General features: G+C 34.0%; 1 protein-coding gene across 3 annotated transcripts; it reads right to left on the bottom strand.

Annotated features, from left to right (window-relative positions):
• Nucleotides 1-972: 972 nt before the first annotated feature.
• LOC127834578 (F-box only protein 36-like) lies at nucleotides 973-23,902 on the bottom strand. Of its 3 annotated transcripts, none has more exons than XM_052360561.1 (6): nucleotides 23,740-23,902; nucleotides 15,507-15,618; nucleotides 14,228-14,400; nucleotides 13,064-13,198; nucleotides 11,528-11,551; nucleotides 973-2,611 (listed from the first exon to the last, which is right to left on the bottom strand). In XM_052360561.1, the coding sequence occupies exons 1-6, from the start codon at nucleotides 23,848-23,850 to the stop codon at nucleotides 2,531-2,533; spliced, it is 636 nt and encodes a 211-aa protein (XP_052216521.1). In that variant the 5' UTR covers nucleotides 23,851-23,902; the 3' UTR covers nucleotides 973-2,530. The 3 variants fall into 3 exon arrangements, with proteins under 3 accessions (XP_052216521.1, XP_052216523.1, XP_052216522.1); XM_052360563.1 differs by lacking the exon at nucleotides 11,528-11,551 and adding an exon at nucleotides 8,486-8,535; XM_052360562.1 differs by lacking the exon at nucleotides 11,528-11,551.
• Between the last annotated feature and the right edge of the window lie 1,967 nt (nucleotides 23,903-25,869).

Below are 25,869 nucleotides of genomic sequence, written 5' to 3'. Positions count from 1 at the left end.
AATCATTTCATTATCTGAAATATTAAAGTATTTATCGTAAGTGTGTTCTTCACGATCGAAAATTTATAGTATTTTAGTGTGCATTAAGAAGCCTTTTCTAGCACACATTTACATCTTGCGTTTCTAATGCAAAATCTAACGGCGATACGTCTTCAACAACAACTAAAGTAAGGCTGTGTTATTAATAATAACAGAGCAAATAGCCTATGCTGACTTTCATCGACGATTTCCAGACAGGCTGACCATGAAATGACGTCGATATCTGATGTTGTCCATCATTCTTCAGACAAAAATGTACTTCATTCTTCAGACAAACAAGTACTGCATTCTTTAGACAAACATGTTCTTCATTCTACAGACAAACATGTACTTCATTCTTTAGACAAGCATGTACTTCATTCTTCAGACAAAAATGTACTTCATTCTTCTGATAAAAATGTACTTCATTCTACAGACAAACATGTACTTCATTCTTTAGACAAGCATGTACTTCATTCTTCAGACAAAAATGTACTTCATTCTTCTGATAAAAATGTACTTCTTTCTTCAGACAAACGTGTACTTCATTCTTCTGACAAACATCTACTTCATTCTTCTGACAAAAATGTACTTCATTCTTCTGACAAACAGGAACTTCATTATTCAGACAAACATGTACTTCATTCTTCAGACAAACAGGAACTTCATTATTCAGACAAACATGTACTTCATTCTTCAGACAAACACTTACTTCATTCTTCAGACAAACATGTACTTCATTCTTAAGACACACATGTACATCATTTTCGCTCCTATATTAAGAAACTGCCATGAATCCGTGTGCTGTGCTGGCTAATGAATGCATTTAACAGTTATGAAAACTTTTACACTGTTCGACAACCCAGGGACCTTTGTTTGCATAGGTTCCTAGAGAAGGCTGCCACCGAGTGCTGCACCATATTATTCACAAGTACAATATAGGAGCAAAACAACTATGCAGGGTAGTATTAAATGTATAACTCTCATAATCTGACAAGTACATAATTATCACTTGTTTTTATTCATATTGAAATGCTATATGCATGTTCTGGTATGTATGACATTTTAATAAAAAGCATTCTGGTATTATGATTTCAACATTTAGACTAAATCATTTCATGTGTTCAAAATAAAACTATCTGATCCCTATAAAGAGTTCTGGTAATTTCTACTTCATAGGTAATTTATCTTCTTTGATAGCTAATTGCATGTATATGGAAGCATTTGAGCATTGTAAATAAACTCGTGCAAATATGGACGGAATGCTAATAAAAACATAGCTTTAAGTGTGTGTGTGTGTGTATGTTTTCTTTTTCAAAGATAAATTTGTACTGTTTTCTTTTGTCTTGTATTTAAAGCATATTTTATATGAAACTTTCTATAGTCTGGTATATTTGGAAAAGTTGCAAGTAATACATTAAGTCATTAGAATAAACATATGTAGTCTACATATGTTTATTCTAATGACTTCATGTATTACTCTACTAGATATACAAAAACACCTCTTAACAAATTTTAGTTTTCATGTAAAATATTCACTAGCTTTCAATGGATATGTGCATCTAGACTTTAGGTTTGAAACTTATGAAAAATTATCAGCACTGTAAATGCATATTTAAAATTAATATTTCATTATACTAATAGCATATATGGCACCAAATTGAATAAACAAATTGCAAACATACAAGATTGTCAACTTCAAAAGATTGACAAATGAAATTGATGGATTGAAATAACATAAACAACATGAACAACTACAAAAAAAAATATATCAACATATTTTGTGTCGACTATATGAGACTGAAAACTGTGTCATGGACAGATTTTGATCCTTCTAATCATAGTGAAAGTTAAGACCATTCAGTTTCTTGAGCCTGTGAACAGATTGACAACTTTTTTGTTAAACCCAAATTACCCACTCCACCCCCCTTGCCCCCCCCCAACAAAAAATTGTATAATTTTAATTTAGAACTCCAGGTTAACATTTCCTACAACCGTAAACAAAATATAAGTCACTATTACTAGTCTTGTAGACCAGATTTTTTACAAGTTGTTATTTATTTTGAGCAAGGTGTATTTGAGTAATAGAAATCTCATCTATGGAGTCTCCTGATAAATTTATCTGAAAACATGACTATTGTCTATGAATGATTATTTTTGAAAAAAATATTGATTGATCAAAACAATAAAATAAACTATCTAGCAACATCTAAGATTAATATACTAGATTAATATTATAGCCACAACAGTGACAACACAAGTACAACGGAATGTTAAAGCTATATGTGTATACATTTAATTATTTATTAAAAAAATAAGAAAATCTATAATTATAATGTAAAGGCACTTAAACAAACTGTAACACAAGTATAATAAAAAAAATATCACAGAAAATAATACAATATAATGAATCTCCAATTAAGGTCTCTTTCAGAAAGATTCCCAACTCTTTGGGATAATTTTTTGCATTTTGCTTGTCATGTTTTGGGTTCTATGATGTTTCTTTGGGTTCTTATAGTGCCTCCATGCTCTCGTCCCCTTGATCAGTGACAAATGCATGATCCCCGTGCCTCTTCTGGCGGCGAAGCTGCATCTGAATAAAATAGATACAAACATTTGAGGTGAATTTAACAATTCAATATGTGGTTGCTCACTCCTTAATGGTAATGTTTTTACGTTTCCATTACATTTTGCAACAAGAGTGCCAAACTGTCACAAGATACGCCCGTTCGAAGGTTTTGGACACCATGCTCAATGCTTGAAAGTGTCCTCAAGACCTAGTTATTGACCCGGCATGACCCATATTTGAACTTGACCTAGATATCACTTAGATGTAACATCTGACTAAATTTGGTGAAGATCAGATGAAAACTACTTCAATTAAAGAGCGGACAACATGCTTAATGCTTGAAATGCACTATGTGACCTCGTTTTTGACCCGGCATGACCCATGTTCGAACTTGACCTACATATCATCTAGACACAACTTCTGACCAAATTAGGTGAAGATCAGATGAAAACTACTTCAATTAGAGAGCGGACACCATGCTAAATGCTTGAAATGCACTAAGTAACCTCGTGACCTAGTTTTTGACCCGGCATGACCCATATTTGAACTTGACCTACATATCATCTAGACACAACTTCTGACCAAATTTGGTGAAGATCGGATGAATACAATTTGAATTAGAGTCCGGACAAAGTGGCGCCGTTGAAAATGCACTAATTGACCCTATGACCTAGTTTTTGACCCGGCATGACCCATATTCGAACTTGGCCTATATATCAACTAGATGCAACTGCTGACCAAGTTTGGTGAAGATCGGATGAATACAATTTGAAATAGAGTCCGGACAAAGTGGCCCCTTTGAAAATGCACTTATTGACCCTATGACCTAGTTTTTGACCCGGCATGACCCATATTCGAACTTGGCCTAGATATCAACTAGATGCAACTGCTGACCAAGTTTGGTGAAGATCGGATGAATACAATTTGAAATAGAGTCCGGACAAAGTGGCCCCTTTGAAAATGCACTTATTGACCCTATGACCTAGTTTTTGACCCGGCATGACCCATATTCGAACTTGGCCTAGATATCAACTAGATGCAACTGCTGACCAAGTTTGGTGAAGATCGGATGAATACAATTTGAATTAGAGTCCGGACAAAGTGATGCCTTCCGCCCGCCGCCCGCCGCCCGCCGCCCGCCCGCCGCCCGCCCGCCGCCAAGGGGTTTCACATAATACGTCCCGTATTTTATACGGGCGTATAAAAACAAGTTTTCAGAATTCATTGAGCAATATATGGTCAATACAAAAATAAATTATTTATCCAAAGTACTGTGCACATTAAATTAAAGGTACATAGGTTAATAAAGATGTTTCTTTTTGTCATCAAACAAGACTTGTATAAAGTGGTTGTTATACATAGAATTATGAAGGCGTGTCAAAACCCACTCATGTATAATGCTAAAGAATGCAAGCGGTGAAACTTGGCAAAACATGTGGGTAGCTGGGTTTTGCTGGAAATAATTGTTCAATATTAAATAAAATATGTGCCTGCCTCAATAGAAGCAAAAATTTGTTACAGGTAATTTTATTTATTTATGTGTATATATGTAAATGTATTCTATGTTAGGATAAGAATACAATTCAAGCTTTTCACAGTGTTTTTTTCAGTTTTGGGGGTAAGGGGTCGGGTACCCTGATGGAGGGGGGGGGGGGAATTCGCTCTTAAAAGGGAAAAGGGGGAAATTTCAATGCTTAACAAGTAACAGTACAAAAACAAGTTTTAACACTATAATTCACCATACATAGAGAGAAAAACATTATTCCTACTCTTTTTCATGTTATGTTCATGTTCAAAGATCAACATTTCTTGGCTTTTCTGTGCATTATTTAAATGTGGTATTGATTAAAATTGAATTACACTTCCGAGAGAGGAATTTTTCAAATATTTGGGGGAAATATATACTCTACAGATGGCGGAATGGGGCTTAATAACGCCGAATATTTCATAAAAAAAACACTGTTTCAAAATACATTAATGGGACATCATAAACAGTGAGTAAAACAGAATGTACATAATTATGTAACCTCTCATTACATTAAGGAAAATTTTATAAGTTGCCGTTTTCATCTGTTATTAATTTTGATACATTTAAAAACCAATTTGTTTAACCTTTCTATTTCATTGAGCAAAAAAAGGACAAATATAAGACATGTTTAAATCAGTTTCATTTAAGCCCATGAAGATCGAAAAGCATTTTTATTAGGCATCAATCATACACTTTCCACAGAACCGATAGTCGCAGGGACCTGTACATTAAACCAAAAAAGCATTGGGTTAACTGAAGCAGTGAGTTTGGCTGCAAGGCTATATAATAAGCAAACACTTGTAAAATGCTGCCATTTTAAACTATTAACAGTTTAATAATCATCTAACAGTTTATATTGTAAAATACATGGGCTTTATCAAAATGAATAGAAAAAAAAAGACAACTCTGTTTTTTTGAAAAACAAATGATGTGGGCAAGATGGAAAAAAGTAAATATGTTTAATTCATCTTACACATTAACCCTTTGCATGCTGGGTAATTTGTCTTCTGCTAAAATGTCATCTGCTGAATTTCTAAAATTAGCATTTCTTCGATTTTTTTTCAAAGAAAACTATCAGAATAGCAAACAGTTTGGATCCTGATGAGACGCCACAGAATATAGCAAACAGTTTGGATCCTGATGAGACGCCACATTCTGTGGCGTCTCATCAGGATCCAAACTGTTTGCAAAGGCCTTCAAAATTCGTTTCCCGCACTGAAAGGGTTAATGTTGTGTAAAATCCTACGAAAATCTAATCATGTTGCTGTTGCATCAATGTTGTATCTGGTCATTTCTCTATCTAATAGTTTAATACTCAACCCTTTATTAAAGAAACATGGTTTATTCATCATCGTTTATTGACCAATTTGCAGTGGCTTCATATTGCCATGCATAGAAATTAGAAACTTAATTTGGAAACATATTGTTGTAATCTTTATATAGTTACTTTGCAAACTGAGAGTTTAATGTTCAAGTACTGTATCAGATAATGTGATATTGACGTGTTATACACCAGTACCACACTCAGTCATCAAAATAATTTCTTTTACTGATAACTACACGAAAAGAATAAAATTGTGAATCATAACAACGTTTTACAATAGCTGTCATTTAACATAGAAAACTAAGCTACTTTTTACAATTGAATAACAATAACTATATAACACAAAATGGCTCATGCTAACTTAACTTTTATATATCAGCCGTGCTCTGTGAAAAAAGGATTAAATGCATGTGCGTAAAGTGTCGTCCCAGATTAGCCTGTGCAGTCCCCACAGTGTAATCAGGGATGACACTTTCCTCTTTTATGGCATTTTTTGTTAACAGAAATTCTCTTCTTAGCAAAATCCAGTTTAGGAAGGAAGAGTTGTCTGCGGACTGCACAGGCTAATCTGGAACGACACTTTACGCACATGCATTTAACCCCCATTTCACAGAGCATGGTCCATATATATGTATGTTTGTGTTGACGAACATGTCCCTTCACTACAGGTATATACATTAAAGGAATATGCAAAAACTTTGATTGTCCACTGTGACCTTTTGTCATGATGTGTTTGATGAGCATTTATGGAAATTAATTTTAAAATCCCATAATGTGTGGGCTATGAACATGACCTTTCACTTTATGCATATAAAGAATAAGAAAAAACTCCAAGGGTGACCTTTACCTGTAAGTAACTGACACTGTTCATTAGGGCTGTAACGAATACAATAGACGAATATGATACGTATCACGAATACAGGGTGGCTAATACGAATATTTATTCGAAAATATGGATTTCAATGAACAAAAGTAATACTGACAACTTGACATGACATTATATAGTATAAAACTATGAGTATTTGTCAATTTGATTAATTGAGTATCATTGCATACTGAAAATATGCAATATAACATTTTGAAATAACAAAACACTGACCAGAACTGCTTAAACTTTTAGCACAGTTTAAAAAAAAACATTACTAGTACCAATAAAATCCTTGAGTATGACCAATTAAGGAACTTGACTTGCTAGGTTCCATGTTTGTTGGTAAGTTGCACAATCATTTTCGTAAAGATAAACAAAAAAAGAAATTCCATCTGCTAATCCTTTGTGTGTATGTTTGAGCATCAAATCACTCGTATTTACCTAAATAAACATTAAACAACCATCGAAAGATTTTTCAATTCAATGTCGTAAATATTTAACCGGTGCCCACCATTTTTGTTGATAATATCACTGTGTAACATCGTGGGTAGGGTAAACATAATGAAAAACGCCGGAATAAGAAGAACATTTAAATATAGGGGTTTATTGTATGAACCTTCATTTGTAAGGTAATAAACGTTGATTAAACTTTCAAACTCGAAACCATGTTGTTTGTATTCGTCAAATATTCGGTTCGGGAGGTGGCGAATAACGAATACGATTTGTCCACAGCCGTATTCGAGTAATTCGAATATTCGATTGTATTGTTACAGCCCTACTGTTCATGCTTGCTGCATACCATCTTGATATGATGATCATTTGTACCAATTAATTTCAAAATCCCATCATTTACAACAAAAAGACCACAAACAAACACACAAAGAAACACATACACACACAGAGACAGGGTAACACTACATGTCCCTCTGCCATTATCATGGCAGAGACATACAACGAACCAAGACTGCATTCATTAGGATATATCTTTATATCATTGAAGAAATATTGCTAAACAAAATTTGTCAAGCATGAGCCATTTTGTAGAAAAACTAACTTTGGCTAATGGTGACAACAGAAGTAATTGAAATTCGCACCATCTTGCAAGCCCTGTAATGGTCAAATTTAACTATGCTTGCTTAAACTTTTAGTTGCATATAGGTGGACTTGTAGGTCATTTTCTCATCATTTTAGAAATATGACATATTCAAATGAAATTGTGAATTTCAGTGTCAATAAATGTGAAATTGGGAAAAAAGGTTTGAATGAGAAATATTGAATTATTTCTAATAATACTACATATAACAGAAAATCTCAAATACATGCATAATAAGTAAAATGAATAACCAGTGATTTTTTTTACTTGCGTGTCCGGGTCCTGGACTCACAAAAATCAGTGAGGATGCAGTTTCAAATTATGTGAGTCCCAATGATGCATGGATATTTGTAACAAAATTTAAAGATTGCAGAATATCTTAATAATAATCAGTATGCGGGTTTTCAACAGCTTTAAGTGTAAAGAAGCAAGTTTTACAATTTTCTGTAACAGGTTACTTTAATGTTTAAAAAAAAATGTTTGGACTCGTTCTTTCAATTTTTGGACTCGTACATTTGCAAGTCATTGAGTCCCAGGACTCGTTTATGGCAGTTTGTAAAACAAGAGCACCGCATAACGGGTGCCACGCTTGGCTGCGAAATCTTGTCAGATTTTTTTTTTTTTAGAGGTCGCAGTGACCTTGACCTTTGACCTAGTGACCCAAAATGGGTGTGGCTTGTAGAACTGGCTCAAAATCACTGTTGAATGATATAACTTCAAAAAAATATTTCTGGACTAATCATTTCGTTATTTCTGAAATCAGAAAGTCAAGCAATCAATTGAGAATTTTCGCTCTAGAATTTAGGAAACAAATTTTTTTGCAATCCGTAATATGACCCAATAACTGCTATAAAATCAGCCAAAAAGCCCTTGCTTGTAACATTTTCTGCTCACAAGTAATAATATAAGACCTCAAGCTTGCTTGGTCCAAACGCTAATTTCAATGAAGGCAACAGAAATGAGAACATTTGATGGGTTAAAACCAAAACAACATATCTTGCGTAAGTTTAAAAAATGATACTTTGTTTTCGCTTTAAGCCATCAATTTAATGCAAACATTGGATAAATGGGGACTTGTCCGGTACCAAGTTTACTGTTTGTGATGACTCAGACGCAGTTGTCTCCTTAGCTGGACCTAAACATGACACAAGGTAACAAACACACATACAGTGAACCACAAACACAAGCATTTAACCCTTTCAGTGCTGGAACCAAGTTTTGAAGGCCTTTGCAAACAGTTTGGATCCAGATGAGACGCCACAGAACGTGGCGTCTCATCAGGATCCAAACTGTTTGCTATTTTGATAGTGGTCTTTGAAAAAAAGTGAAGAAAATGCTGATTTTAGACAAATTTCCCAGCATGCAAAGGATAAATATTAGACAGATACATGCTAAAATTTACGTAAAAAGTGAAATGATCAAGATTGCAGTAGACTACTGCAATTACACGTACAATACTTAAAGATTTATACTACGGTATTAGACATCAAAAAACTTTTTGAGAAAGACTTAAGGTAGCAAATTTAGGTGCTTGAAACATAATGTTGTATTCTGTTTGAAAACATGATGCTGTGCTCAAATAATAGATATGACCCTGCTGGAAGCCTTGTCAGAATTGATTCAGAGACACATTTGAATAAGTCTAACCCTTTGCATGCTGGGAAATTTGTCGTCTGCTTAAATGTCGTCTGCAGAATTTCTAAAATTAGCATTTTCTTCGATTTTTTTTCAATGAATACTATAAGAACAGCAAACAGTTTGGATCCAGATGAGACGCCACGTTCTGTGGAGTCTCATCTGGATCCAAACTGTTTGCAAAGGCCTTCAAAATTCGGTTCCCGCACTGAAAGAGCTAAGTCCAACAGTACGTCAATGTAAAGGTCAAAATCAGGCTAGGTGATATGAATGTGCTGAGTGTTGAATTAAAGTATCAAAGCTTTTGTCATAGTGTTGATGTTAACCCTTTGCTTGCTGGGAAATTTGTCGTCTGCTAAAATGTTGTCTGCTGAATTTCTAAAATTAGCATTTTCTTAGATTTTTTTCAAAAAATACTATCAGAATAGCAAACAGTTTGGATCCTGATGAGACGCCACATTCTGTGGCGTCTCATCTGGATCCAAACTGTTTGCAAAGGCCTTCAAAATTCGGTTCCAGCACTGGAAGGGTTAATGGAACGGTCATATTGGGTTAACCCAGAATTTCAAGCTTCTAAATTATTCTCTGTCAAAAGTAGGTTAATGCCCAAATAAGGTAAGGTGATGTGGGTGATTTCAGTTTATATATAAATAACATCTATTCAAGTTTCAAAACTTTGTTTTAAGCAGTTTTGATATGTGAAAGCATCAAAATTACAGTAGACAGCTTCAATTACAATAATTACTAGATTGAAGATTTGTGCCAAGGTAGTAGAAATAAAAAATAATCTTTTTGAGAAAAACTTAAGGTAGCAAACTAAGATGATAGAAACAAAAATTAGTATTTCATTTAGAAACAAGATGCTGCATTCTATTGACACATACATCCCCGCTGGAAGCCTTGTCAGAATATATTCAAAGGAACATCTGTTTAAGTCCAAACGTTTTTACTCTATTTTTCAAGGTCAAAATGAGGTAATTTAGGTAATATGAGTGTGCTGAGTGTTGAACGGAACCATCAAATATTTTTTCATAATAAGTGTTGATAATAAGGGAACAGTCAATTTGGATCAAACAAGAATTTCAAGCTCCTAAATCATCAAGTCCAAAGTAAGTCAACGTCAGGATCAAAATGAGTTCAGGTGATGTGTGTTTTTAGTTTGTTCATAGATAACATCCTTCAAGTTTTACAGCTTTGTATCAAGTTGTATTGATATTAGATGAAACACATCATTTTTTTGCTAACGAAGAATTTGGACCTTCTGAATAATTCTTAGTCCAACATAAGGTCTATGTCAAGGTAAAAACGTAGTCAGATGATTAAAAATATAGATAGTGCTCAACATCAATGTCAAGGTCAAAATGAGATAAGGGTGATGTGGGTACATTGATAGAAAACATCAATGCAAGTATCAAAATTTTGTTGATGTTATACAAAACATGTTATTTTGGGTAAATTTTATCTGCTGACGGACGGACAGACAGGCCAATCGCTTTGTTTCTTCCACAAAAGTAGATGCAGGGTAAAAACAGGTACTAACTTACATGTAGCAAATGCATAAAACATGCTTTAACTTGTGAGGAATTTTCTGACATTTAATGAAGCAGATTAACCATGTTGTTTATGAAAAATATTTCGGGAAATAAACTACCTATTAAAGGCCCTATTAAATGCCATCTTTATTTTTATTAAAGAATACCCAATAAACAATCTTTGAAATAAAACTGTAATTAAATACTGTCATACTGCTGCAGGCATGAAAGTACATAGGGCTATAATATACATTGCATGCATGAGTCATTATACTGCATTGAAGTTTGGCTAATAAAAACATATACCGGTAAATGTATCTCTGCATACAGCACAAGCTAATCTGGGATGACACTTTACGCACATGCATTAAACCCCCCTTTTCACAGAGCACAGCCCATTTATAGTGGTTGGAAAAATTCAGAAAGTGCTTTGTCACACATATAACAGAAGTTAACTTCCAAGCAAATGTTGTCAGATAAAGAATAGGATTGCCATAAGCTTCATCATCCAAGCTTTAGTATTTTTAGTTATGGCAGCAGCCAGATTTTTGTTCAATTATTTCTGTAACTAAAACAAGAAAAAGTTTGGTCTGAAAAAAAACATGCATATTCCCAATAAGGTGTCCTATCCACATATCAAGTTTAATTAACCCAGCATTTTGAAATTGTCTCTGGATCTAGATTTTAGTTTTTTCTTATTTCTTACCACCAAATTTGTGTCCCATTTAAGTACTGAAACACCATGCACATTCCCCATATGGCCTTCTATAAAAAAAAAAGTTTCATCAACCTAGCTACATGTAAAGTACTTTATGAGATGTCACGGGATCCAAAATTTAGTTTTCACTTATTTCTGTAAGCAATGCAACTCTGTTGACACTTGACATTGTATAAAGCCATGGTTAAATTGTTTCAGCTTAACATGTCACAGCAAGATATGTAATACACGGATATACTTGCCTGTAAATGTCTATTCTTCATAATCTTTTGAAACAAAGTTGCATAGATGAAAAAAAACATTGAATATATGTGTATTCACTGAACAAATTTCAAGCCCAACTTAAGCTTAACGCTTTCTGTACAATCACACACATTATCACTCATACATATTTACATACCAAAACATTTAATGAAACATCGCAATATTTTAATCAATGCCTAACTTAAATAAATCTACTTTGCAAATAAAATCATGTAAAAGCAACAAAAATGGAAGGCTATTCTATGCTATACCAGGTTCATTTGAACTCAGTTAATATTGATTAATAACTAATCATTAATAACAGATCAATAACTAATTAATGAGTGATTAATCAGACTGCCTTGGTAGCAGCAGGGCTCATGCTCCCTAGGTGAACAGCATTATACTGTTGAATCATTGATTTTTGCAGATGTCTTCAATTTCCTTCCTGTCATTGCAAGAATTTATGACCATCATGAATATTTCCCGATTATACCATTCAAAATATTATCTGCCTGTTCCATGTTTGCCCATCAATGGAAACAATTTTTCTAGAAAGCACAGAAAAACAAATTCTTACATGTCACCATTTCATAATAGAAAATTTGGGCATTTTAAATGTGACATATCACAGAGAACAGTTGGGAATAGCCGACTGTTTCAACAACAAGAAATTAAACAAAGAATTTGTGCTCCAAATGTGGAGCATGATTTTAAGCCAGTATTCAATTAACTAAAATGTGTCAGTTTGACAAGATGTGATAATAAGTATATGTGGTCTCGTCTTATTATGCAACCCCCTTTAAACATGAAATCAATACAAGACTCTCCACTGTCAGTATATAGTTTATTACAATTATCTGGCAAACCACTTAATATCTGGCAAACCACTGAATCAACGCACATTTGGTTTGAAAGGAACGTTTTTCACAACTGAAATTGAGCACATTGAAGACCACACCAATAATTCAGCGATCTGAAATTGAACTCAATTCATACCTTGCAAATAAAAGTGATTTCACAGAAGGAAAATAGGGCTTTATGTCGGACCTGGAACACTTTTCTTTATACATCACTCTGAGAAAACCAGACTTAACCCTTTGCATGGTGGGTAATTTGTCATCTGCTAAAATGTCGTCTGCTGAATTTCTAAAATTAGCATTTTCTTCGATTTTTTCAAAGAATACTATCAGAATAGCAAACAGTTTGGATCCAGATGAGACACCACGTTCTGTGGTGTCTCATCTGGGTCCAAACTGTTTGCAAAGACCTTCCAAATTCGGTTCCAGCACTGTAAGGGTTAATGCATATGCCTAGTGTTCACACAAAACTTTTCATTTTATGGAATTTTTTGTTAAAGGAAGGAACAAAAATCCAGTCTAGGTGGAAAGTGTGATCAATGGTTAGCCTGTGCTGACTGCACAAGCTAATCTGGCACAACACTTTACACACATGCTTATAGCCCAGTTTTCCCACAGAACAACTCATATATTCTAGCAATGAAAAGCCACTATTTCTACCATAACCAGGCATACCTGTAGCTGGAGCTTGTTGGTGTAGAACAGTCGTTTCCAGCCCTCTTTCTCAGCTAGGGCCTCCAGCTCAGGCGTGACAGGGGTCTCCACCTCCCGGCGGAAGATCTTCTCCCACACTGTGTTACTGTTGCAGAGCTGAAATAGGACATGAGACGTGAAGTTCACTTGGTTTACACTTGAATAATTATGCCAAAATACTGTAAAATCATTAAATTTCGTGTGGTATGAATTCTCGTGGATTTCGTTGGTCCACTGAACCAAGAATTCAAGTACCAATGATTATTTCTACATTTTTAATCCAAAATCGATCATTTCTGAATGTCATTTCCGACATTTTCTTGTGTTGTCAGTTATCCGAGATATTTGTTTTTGTAATAGTTACTTCACTTCAGTAGGTCACATTACACTATATCTATCAGTTTTTCTGTTTTTATTCATCATCGTTAATGTACGTTTTATTAATTTTGGAAAATAAATATAATAAATAGCATTACCAATTGTGGAGAAAAACAAATTTCTTTTACGTGATGTCGTAAAATTAACAGTTTGCAAATTTATCATATATGTCAATATGCGCAAATTAAATTTACAAGAGACGCACATGTATTTTGGGGACCTTATTACTCAAGTGTTTCTACTAGGGGACCGATTGCGCTGAGAAGTGCAAATATTGTCAAAACAACATAGATGGCAATTATCGAGCAGGGACCCACAAGTGCGCCGCTTTATCGCTCTTATCGACAATTATCGGCAACACTTTCATGCTTCAGTGCACATAAACCTAAAGCTTGCTGTCAACACAGATTAGCAGATTATGCTTCATTATTACTCTGGTTGTTTTAATAAAACTTTAATTATTATGACGGTCAGTCGATCTTCCCGAAAATTTGAAATCCACAAAATTATGTGTCAACGAATTAGTTGTGTTGCATTAAGCCACGAAATTTCATACCGACGAATTTCTATACGTTTACAGTACACTAATCTATGAAATCAGTATTAACATAAATGAGGCTAAGTAAGGAGAAGAAACCTGCACTTTTAAATATTGCACGTCCTAAGATGATTGAATAAGGGATATAATCCTAATCTTTTAAATATTTCACACAAATAAAACACAGACTAAATCCTTTGAAATCTTAAATGTCCTAAAACCAAACCTACTTTTTTAAACCTTTTACAAGTTGCGGCAAGTTTCACAAGGTCTTCCAATTCCAAGTCACAGATGATTGTCTCCAGCACGTTGTCGGGCATTCTGGACAGGTAGTCGATGTGACCCTCGGCAAGTCGGATCAGGTACTGGAGCGTTGGGTCACCGGCCAGTCTCTGGATTTCACCTTTAATGAGGATTAAACTGATACAGAATTTGTAATTTAATGTTGGATATTGTACTTTATTAGGTTCCTTTGTTAGTCATGCATAAGGCATAACTCAGCTGTGCAATGGTAAATATTGCATGGGGCTTTTTCAAATTTAGATAGATAAGAATAATATCATCCTTTTCAATATACCCTATGGTCTCAAGAATTTAAATTCAAACATTATTTGTCCACTTAGAGCAGTACTGATTATATACCAGTACATATAACATTAAGTCTTTAAGGAAAAATTCAATCACTACATTTTTGTGTTTATTTGATTTTTGAATGCATAACGGAAAACTTATTACCATCATGTTGTAAATGAATTACTTAAAAAAGCTTTCAGGTAATCTGTTCCTGAATATTGAAATAGAATTAAGGCTATGAATCATTGTGAAAACGCTTAACAGGCATGGGGCGGTGTTGAAAATATTTTGCAACTAAACTGCTGTCCATAGACTGCCTTTGTCCTCCTACATGATGGAATTCATACCAGAAAAGTGCCATACGCGGAAAAGAATAAAAAAAAAAAAAATTAAGAATATACGGAGTAGCTAACATACTTGACAATTATTATAAATTGATTTAACCCTTTCCCACTCAAAAGGCAAAGTGAAATGGCTACGTAAGTGCAAACAGCATAAAACCAGAACAGCGTAGCAGCGAGCAACTTGCAGTATGTTCAGGTTTTATGCTGTTTGCTGCTCATTAGTATAACATGGTTCAAAATGAAGTTATTAAAACTTGAATCTAGTCAGAAAAGTCTTAAATAAAATTTAACTTTCTAAGGGACTACAAATGCGATAAAATATGAATCTAAGTGGGAAAGGGTTAAGATCAACAAAATGCATGCATACACTTTAAAACTAAGAGAGGTTCCAAGATTGATTATTTAACAGTTCACTTTTGCCCTGCTCTGTAACTTTTATAACATTATGTCCCAGGTCTTAATGAACCCAAATAATATAGAAGAACATCTTAGTCAAGCAATTGGCAAATTTGAACTGTTATAGAAAATACAAAAAATGACCAGAAAATTCTGACAGGTCATAAATTCCCATAGAACCATCGCTGTTCCTTACTGTGGCATCTTTCATCATGCAGGAAGTCATCATAGCTGTTTCTCAACTCTGACGGAGGCGTATTGGAGTCGGCACGAGTGGGAGGCACGATCTTCCACCAACGAAATATGATCTGCAAATATTATATAAAATTATACGAGTTTCGCTCTGGGAAAACAGATTAGCAAAAGCTATTCAGCAACAACACTCGCTGTAATGGAATTTTTGTTTTAAAGGAAGTCTCTTATTAACAAAAAAACACACTTTGGGGTAAGTGTCCTCCCTGATTAGCTTGTACAGGCTGCACCGGCTAATCTGGGACGACACTTCATGCACATGTTTTTGGCCCAGTTTTCCCCATGGCTCATATATACATCATTATTAACAATATGAATGAAGGTTTACAAAAGAGACAAAAAAAAATAAACTTAATAATCATGACCTAACAAATTTATCAATCAATGTTGATGAATAAAAATGATAACAACATTAGAGGACTTAACCCTTAAAGCGCTGTAGCTGAATTTTAAAGGCCTTTGCAAACAGTTTGGATCCAGATGAGACGCCACAGAACGTGGCGTCTCATCAGGATCCAAACTGTTTGCTATTCTGATAGTATTCTTTGAAAAAAATCGAAGAAAATGCTAATTTTAGAAATTCTGCAGACGACATTTTAGCAGACGACAAATTTCCCAGCATGCAAAGGGTTAATAACTGTTAACAAGTGTTTGAAGCTGATTGCCAATCAGTCTTACTCATGACAATCATGGTCATACCTTTATCTGCATACAGTTGAGTAGGCACAAATGCTATTGGTTATAATTAATGAAGGCAAATTTTTATGATTTATAATTGCATTAAAAACTATATAGCAAGTTGTAAGTACGGTATATCAGATAATAATGTATCGATTAATTTAACAAATTAAAATTGATACAATAAAATCTAGGTACTTGTAAATCTAGTTAAAAATAAACAACAAAATACAAACAAATATTTTTGTGTTTATTTCTCAGTAATAAAAGCACATAAAGTATTTCAATCAGGTGTTGATCACATATTGTTATCTTTAAAGTGTATTTGATCCTTTGCAAGTTTGCTTGCTAAAAAAAATACAACATCGCTAAAAGAACACAATACACACAATGGGCATGACGGCTGCAAACAATTGGCAGTATCTGGCTTCATCTCCAAACCTTAGATACTGATGAGCAGCAAACAGCATTAAACCTGAACAGACTGCGAGTTACCCACAAGCTGTTCTGGTTTTATGCTGTTTGCACATTATATATACATGTATAGCCATTTTCACTTGGCTTCTAAGTGGGAAAGGGTTAAGCATTTTAAAGGAAATGTCAAGTGTCAGCTGATGTACATTTGTACTCAAGTGTAATGTAGCCCCTTTTGTGTAGTATCCAGAGTTATTTGGACTGTGAAATAAATGCAGGATGCAATGTTTTTTTTAAGTGGAAAATCGGATCCTGTATTCGGCCCCATTCCCAATGGAAACAAGGGCTGTTTGTAAAACATGCATGCCCCCCATATGGGCTGTCAATTGTAGTGGCAGCCATTGTGTGAATACTTTTTTTGTCACTGTGACCTGTACCTTTGACCTAGTGACCTGAAAATCAATAGGTTTCATCTGCCAGTCATGATCAATGTACCTATGAAGTTTCATTATCCTAGGCATAAGCATTCTTGAGTTATCATCCGGAAACCATTTTACTGTTTCCAGTCACTGTGACCTTGACCTTTGACCTAGTGACCTGAATATCAATAGGGGTCATCTGCCAGTCATGATCAATGTTCCTATGAAGTTTCATGATCCTAGGCGTAAGCATTCTTGAGTTATTGTCCGGAAACCATTTTACTGTTTCCAGTCACTGTGACCTTGACCTTTGACCTAGTGACCTGAATATCAATAGGGGTCATCTGCCAGTCATGATCAATGTACCTATGAAGTTTCATGATCCTAGGCATAAGCATTCTTGAGTTATTGTCCGGAAACCATTTTACTGTTTCCAGTCACTGTGACCTTGACCTTTGACCTAGTAACCTGAAAATCAATAGGTGTCATCTGCCAGTCATGATCAATGTACCTATGAAGTTTCATGATCCTAAGCCTAAGCATTCTTGAGTTATCATCCGGAAACCATTTTACTGTTTCCAGTCACTGTGACCTTGACCTTTGACCTAGTAACCTGAAAATCAATAGGGGTCATCTGCCAGTCATGATCAATGTACCTATGAAGTTTCATGATCCTAAGCCTAAGCATTCTTGAGTTATCATACGGAAACCATTTTACTATATCGAGTCACTGTGACCTTGACCTTTGACTTAGTAACCTGAAAATCAATAGGGTTCATCTGCCAGTTATGATCAATGTACCTATGAAGCTTCATGATCCTAGGCCTAAGCATTCTTGAGTTATCATCCGGAAACCATTTTACTATATCGAGTCACTGTGACCTTGACCTTTGACTTAGTGACCTGAAAATCAATAGGGTTCATCTGCCAGTTATGATCAATGTACCTATGAAGCTTCATGATCCTAGGCCTAAGTGTTCTTGAGTAATCATCCTGAAACCATCTGGTGGACGGACCGACCGACGGACAGACCGACGGACTGACATGTGCAAAACAATATACCCCCTCTTCTTTGCAGGGGGGGCATAAAAAGTATGTATTTTTCCCAAATGGGACCTACAAATTCCCAATTGAAGGTCCCCCCCCCCCCCCAAAAAAAAAAATATATATATTTTATATATGATGAAATCAGATTCCAAAATTAAACAATATAAGAAGAGTTTTTTGGAATTTCTCATAAGCTACAGCTTAGACTTGGTTTGAATGAATACAAAAAAACACACAGATATATTTTGATACAACAATGAACTTGCATTACAAAACAACAGAAAGCAGAAATTTACATACAGAAGGTTGCATCAAAGACTGCAAATAAAGAAAACATATCTACATTATGGCCTTTAAACTCAAAATAAAAATTACATTAACCAACAAATCTAATTAATACATTTATATCCCTAGCTGACATGTTGACATTAATATATTGGTAAGATCCAACAGATTAAATGGCTTTCAAGCAAATCTTCAAACATTAGACATGTACAGTGTACGAATTTCACTGTTGAAACCATTAGCCCGTTCGGACTACCAGATGGAATTTTTCACTCGCCCGAACTAAAGTTTAGTAGCCTGAACGGCTCAGTCTGGACCCAGCAAATGATGGACATAAAGTATTACACTTTGGTGTTAATTGTCACATGTATCCATTTTTAGTCTGGTGTCACGTGTTACAGCTAATTTCTGTTTTGATAGTTTCCGTGTTAAAATGACCGAAACAAGCTCATGTATGGCCATTTTTGACCTTTGAACTCACAGTGTGACCTTGACCTTGTAGATATCGACGTAATTCTGTCGTAAGACACACCGTCCAATGATGGAGAACAAATGTGCAAATGATTTTAAAATCTCACAATGAACGACATAGTTATTGCCCGCACAAGCTCATGTATGGCCATTTTTGACCTTTGAACTCAAAGTGTGACCTTGACCTTGGAGATATTGACTTAATTCTTTCGGGCGACACACCATCCAGTAATGGTAAACAAATGTGCCAAATGATTTTAAAATCTCACAATAAATGACAAAGTTATGGCCCGGACAAGCTCATTGATGGCCATTTTTGACCTGTGAACTCACAGTGTGACCTTGACCTTTGAGATATCGACGTAATTCTTTCGTGCAACACACCGTCCGATGATGGTGAACAAAAATTGATATGATTTTAAAATCTCACAATGAACAACATAGTTATTGCCCGGACAAGCTTTCAAGACAGACTGACAAAGTGACTCCTATATAGCCCCCATTACCATTGGAAAATAAGAAAAGGTACACTAGCCAATTATCTTTAAATTGTTATACCGGTAGTACCCAATATTGTCGGCAAAATCATTATGCATGTCCCAGCACTTCTGTTAATGGATGTCTGGGCGTAAATTATGCCCCAAACCGGCAGTTGTACGTCCATTTTACAAATGGTGGAAGTCACTTAGACGTCCGATAATCTGCATCTGTTTTCTTATACACGGAACGTACAAATCACAACAGTTAATCTGGTCATTCATTCTGTTAACCGCGCTCCGCGCTTAATCGCCATAAAAGCATACATGAGGTAATAGATCATCCACTGATAAGAGATATTAAAGTATTGAATAATAAAGTCACAGCCATGTATTCTAACACAGATGCAACATGAGAAATTCTCTGGTAACTTTCCAGTCGCCAAACTGAGCTGTTAAGCGTCCAATCGGTAACGATAATGCGTATAAGGGCAGGGTTAACTGGCGATCATTATTTTTTTATTGACGTCAGTCTTAAAGTTGGTGTTTATCATAGATTGATTTACAAGAAATCACAGTTTTAAAATTTAAGTAATATTCATTGGTTTTTTAACAGTACATTAAAGACAGTGTCGGGTATCATCATCACACTTTTTTCATCGTAAACAATTACTTAAACAACAATTGTTCCTGATGAGAAGTTTAAAGCAAATGGTGAGCAATTAATTACTTATGGTGAGTAATTTTTAAAAACAATACCCGTTACAGATTGTATGCGGTGGCAATTTAGTTTCAGTACAAGTATATTTCAGCATGTCCATTTATAGAACACAAATTGTTCTACAACCACGTGATAATATTTTTAAGTCCCTTGGTATGCATGTGCACCAGTCACTATACATGATGCCATGTAAAAACCGTGAGTAGATCCTCATTTAAAACGCACTGTGTCAAAACAAAAACGTCATTCAAACTCTTGTCATGTCAACATAATCGGGAAGGTGAGGAAACGCGATACAGCGCTAAATAAATGTAGATATGGTTAAAACCATGGATGAAAATAATATTTTTGAGCATTTTTTATTTTCAAAAGTTGGAAAAATCACTTGCCCGATCGGGCTAGTATCTAGGGAAATTCAGTAGCCCAAAACAAGATCAACTAGCCCCGGGCTATCGGACTAGTGCGAATTTCGAACACTGTATGTATAACTAATGTGTATAGTAATACATGTCTTACGAAATAATGATTTAGTTTTTTTGTATTGGTGTTAAAAGAGATAAGCATTTGCCCATTTGGTTAAAGCCTTAGAAAAAATAGTTTGTCACTAGTTGTATATTGCCAGCATAAAAGTGTTACTGTCCATATATCTGAATCATTTTGTGTTTAGGAATTCAGTGCTTCATCTTAATTTTTACAAATCAATGTTTTTTTTGCACAAAAGACGGACATTAGTTGTTATTATTTTTAAATGCTGTATACCAATAAACACATTCTAGCAAGATATGCTGTCTCCATTTGTTTCAAAACAAGGTGAATCTACAGCATGGAAAAACATAAAACTTTTTTGGATTAGATTTCTGAACTTTTTAACACTGTCTGTCCTCAATCATGATGAAATTTTACATCAATAAGGGCAGACGGTTGTTATTTCAACAAATACTTATCTTGTTTGGAAGGAGGATTGAGTGTTCTGCAAGTTAAATGAGTTCAGTGTTTTTAGGGGAATGGTGGCGGGGCCCGTCCAAAGGGGAAAAACACTTCGTATTTTAGGAAAAGGGGAAAAAAAAAAATTCACTCTTTTATATGTAATGATATTTATTATATGAATACTAATGTACGTATGAATGTAATATTCACAGCTGAATGTCTCTGTCCTTTTTCTTAAATAAATGTCAATGATTTTTTCAACATTAGTTTCAGACAGTTCAGCCGTCATGCACAGTTTCAGTTTTCTTCGCCATTTTGAGTCTAATTGGGATTTTTTTAAATTGATTAAATGGCAAATTTTAGCATTTTTTATCAATAAATAGACCAAATTGGAACGTTTTTATCAACAAATATTGACACCATATAGATACATAACACCTTTTCCTAACCATTTGTGGAAAAAATGCAATTCATGTGAAAAGTTCACTATATTGGGAAAAACTAATTTAACTTAGTTAGTTGTTTATGAAATAAATTTGAGCTATATTTATCATAAGACAGTTCTTTCAAAAATCAAACAAAAAAACAAAACAATACTTTTTGTTTAAACTTCTGTAGGGGATTTTTTCTACAAAATTGGGGGAAAATATATACTCCTTTTTGAGGGGAATGAGGCCAAATATCGGCCCCAAAATTGCCATAAAAAAAACACTTTTTTTTAATATTGTCATATACTTCATGGTGACAATCATTAAGTTTATTTTAGAGCTTGAAACAAAATGAAATGATAACAATTAGAACCTTTTTTTTGGTTCTGTGATTTTCTGTGAAATCTTATGATTTCTTAAATCTAGGTCTTTTTTTCAACATCTTACAAAATAAATAACTTGAATTTGGTCATTTTTGTCCATAAATAATTCCCAAACTTGCCACTTTTGTTGATTAAAAAAAATCCCAATTTGACCAGACTCCTTTTCTAGAAAACTCCCTTAACATGCACTTAAAAACAATATCACTTCTTTTACTTATAATCCTATTTATAATGCTTAATTTTTCCCAATTTCATGGTTAATCGCGCTATTTTTCCCAATTTCACGGTTAATCGCGCTAATTTTCCCAATTCAAATGGCACAGGCTGTAACAAATTAAAGCAAAAAAAATCACTGGGTTACGGAAATTACCGATCGTACAGATGTATTGACAAACAAAGGCCAAACGACCGAATAGCTTTCATATTTCAAGTTTATCAGCCTGGAAAGCATCACTTTTTCAAATAAGAAGCAAAATCATACATTTATCAACCAGTAATAGTCAATAACACCAAAATCTTTGGGTACATCCATTTTGTTTTTCAGAAACCACGACGTGTATTATTTTCGGAAACCGACGATCGGTCATTTCCGGAACATCTCAGTTAATTTAAGCAGACAAGTTTTCGTCAATTTTTTTATGTTTTCCGCAAATATTCTACCACTTTCTTGTTGTATACCAATAAATAAATGATTTGAAAGTAATATAACATTGATTTTGGTCAGGAACACTATATATAACTGCTAGAAAAGACATCTCAAATTTAGCGCACAAACCATTGAAAAATCATACTTCAGTTTATCCTTCTTATGATTGTTTTATCAATTACTTTAGCTTCAGCCATCCACTTATTTTTGAAATTATGACACACATATGTTTAAACTTGAGTTAATATATATATTTAATTATTTTTATTGAGAAACTTTTATCTTATCTTATAACAAATTCATTTCAAAATTATAAAACACAATACATTAAATATTGTCCTATAAAAATGATGACATAACAGATTGTTAGGAAGATATGAACAGAACGTAAACAGTATGCTTATTGAAATTAAAAACAACTAAAACATCTTTTTGTATCAATTTTCTGATCAAAAGTGGTATGTCTAGTTAGTATACGAGATATTTTATCAAGAAAAAGCATTAGAATTTGGATTGTTTTGAAGAAAAGTGTGCATTTCATCAAGTATTGCCATGGTACCAGTTTTTGGTTAGAAATTCAATAACATTATTTAAAAGTTCATTACCCCTTGTTGCTAAAAAAAATCATAAAAAATAGAATTTTCAAAGTAATCCATTAAAACAAAAAGAAAATGCTTTCGAATACCTTAAATATTATTCCGGCAGGCATTTGACATCAATTATTTATGTTTAAAAAAAATCATTGGTTCATGCTACAAGTTGTGTGCTGTTACAGTAATGTTAACATTATTTAATAATTTTCGTGTTGTTTATCATATGGAATAACAGTAACACTATTTATATGAAACTGAAGCTTATTATTATTTATGAAGTTACTTCTTGTAATTTGTGTAACTAAAGGGAATCATAGTTATAAAACTAATAATAAAGTCAATGACATTAATTTAGTTGTAAGGTTCTTAAATGATTGTCATTAGTAATAAATTAAGGTTAGATTAACCAACATTTTTTACGTTGGGGGGAAAAAGTGGCGTCACAACTTTTTGGGGTTCAGTGAAACCCATAAGGATGCACATAAGAGTTAATTACTACAGCAATTAATATCAGATTCATATATGCAACTTTTTTTTTAACAACGACATTCAATCCTTTTTAAAAATTGGTACGAATCAACATGGGAACGAAAGTTGTTTACAAAAAAGGCAGATTGTTTCTTCAATACGTAGCACGGTTAAGAATTTAATGTACATACAACTGGGTGCATGATATTGCATTTGCATACCTCTTTTGGTGTTACATAGATGTGGTAAAAGTCTTTGCAAGGAGCCTGAGCTGTATCAGAATAATCAACTAATGCACCGTGATGATCCAACCAAGCTTTAAGAGACGCCATTTTGAAGCTTTCTGATCACCATCCCAACGTTCGAATGTTTCCGCGATTTATAAATAAACAATAACATAACATATCGGCTTTCGCTTTCTTTATATTTTAAATACAAAAAAGGTAAAAAAATAATTATAAATTGTGTTTATAAAATAAATATACAACAGGCTACAACGCACTAAACAAAAATAAAGCAGCGCTTTCATGGGGTGTGACCCCTTATGTACCATTCCCTTTATGTACCAGTCCCTTTATGTACCACTTTGAGCTTTCATGCTTTCATGTATTAGTAGGACTTCAGGTGGTGCATTTTTAATGAAAGAAAGGACTAGACAATGCAAATTCAAATAAATAAGGCTAATATTTATGTCTTAACCAGCAGATTAAAATACACATTATATTGCCCTGGATTGAAATCCTTTCAACAAAAATCTAGACATGTGTATTCTTGTGTACTGTATCCTTGGGACCTTTACAACTGACATTTATCATTTGTTTGATAGACATGTGCATCGGTCTGATTTAAACTAACACTAAACTAACCTGTCATTTAAATTAAATCTAAACGGGATTTACAAAGCTATAAATTATTTGTGGTTTCCTCCTGATGAAGTTGCGCGAGTTTGAACTTTATATAAGATGTTATGTCCTACAGCGCCGTAGGCTGTATAATATAAAAACGGGGACTTTTAAAGCTGTAATTTCAAGCTATTTTAGCTTTTACTGAATTGTGTTCCATTTGTTCATGATCTTGTTCTATTGGGGTGGCGGGTGAGTCGAAGTTACCAGAGGAAACCCCGTAAGTACGGTATGCTAGACAACAACCAAACTCAAATCAGGGTCCTATATAAACAAAGGTCCATGCTCAAAATGCACCGGGATTAAGAGTTATTTGCGGGTCGCTTGTGTGCGATTTGCCGATAGTGACCACTGCGTTAACCGGACGACATTTTTTAGTCTTCAATACAGGTTATTCGTGGGCGTTCACCAATTTAAAAACAGACTGAACTTAATGTTTAGTACGGTTATCAGACTTAATACGTTTATATATTATATTGCCATAAAAACATAATATAATAATTGCTTTGCAGCTGAAACGACGTTTATTGAGAAGGCCCTGGTTAAACAAATGATGAAGGACAGGTAGCCCTAATGGATTTCTACTTTTATATTTAAATGTCTTATGCTGATATTCGTTTGTTTTGTTTTTTAAATTAATATGTATTTAAAAAAAACTTTGAACCTACCTTCTGTGTGATAATGAGGCCGTTCATACAGATAAAGAAGGAAAGATGTCAAATATTCCTCTTCATTTTATTATTCCTGAAATGCACTGCACGCTACAGTTTAGTTAGCTTTTTTTAAAATTTCCTTAAATTAAAGCAGTTTACAAGAAATTAGTTCTTGCATGGTAATGTTAAGTCCAACTAATTGTATATAGTGAGAATGAAATACTGCTCCAGCATCTTGAGTTTCACTTCTTTATATTGGAATTTATAAACTTTACTTAAAAGAATTATGGCGAGGAAAAAACTGGATAACTAGTGGAACGTAAAATTAAATATATTATTTAAAATGACCTTTGATTAAGCATATTGTTTAAGTGAATCAAATATAACGTAATAAAACATTAAATTTGATAAAAGCAAATGAGCAGTTAGTCAGAAAAATATACAAACACACAAAAAGGTAATGAGACCATGGCCGAGAAGGTATGTCAGGATATGACATCGATTAAACAAACTATGCAATCATGCAAGGTAAATAATCCTGTTCAACCTATTGATATATATATATAGAATAATAAAAACAAAGGCGTAATATTATTAAAATAAACAGAGCCAAACAAATAGTCACGTACTATACAGTTTATTTTTTTTTTCTCAGACTGCATAATATATTTTCTTAATATAACTGCAGCGAGTTTATCATGTATCGTATACCATTTTTGTTTCTGTCAAAATCAGTTTATTTTTTTTATAGAAGTTGCCTTTTGGGACCATTCATATGACAAAGAACCATGTAGAA

The sequence above is a fragment of the Dreissena polymorpha genome, chromosome 6 (genome assembly GCF_020536995.1).
Source record: "Dreissena polymorpha isolate Duluth1 chromosome 6, UMN_Dpol_1.0, whole genome shotgun sequence".
NCBI lineage: Eukaryota > Metazoa > Mollusca > Bivalvia > Myida > Dreissenidae > Dreissena > Dreissena polymorpha.
This window is presented reverse-complemented; position numbering and strand designations above follow the sequence as displayed.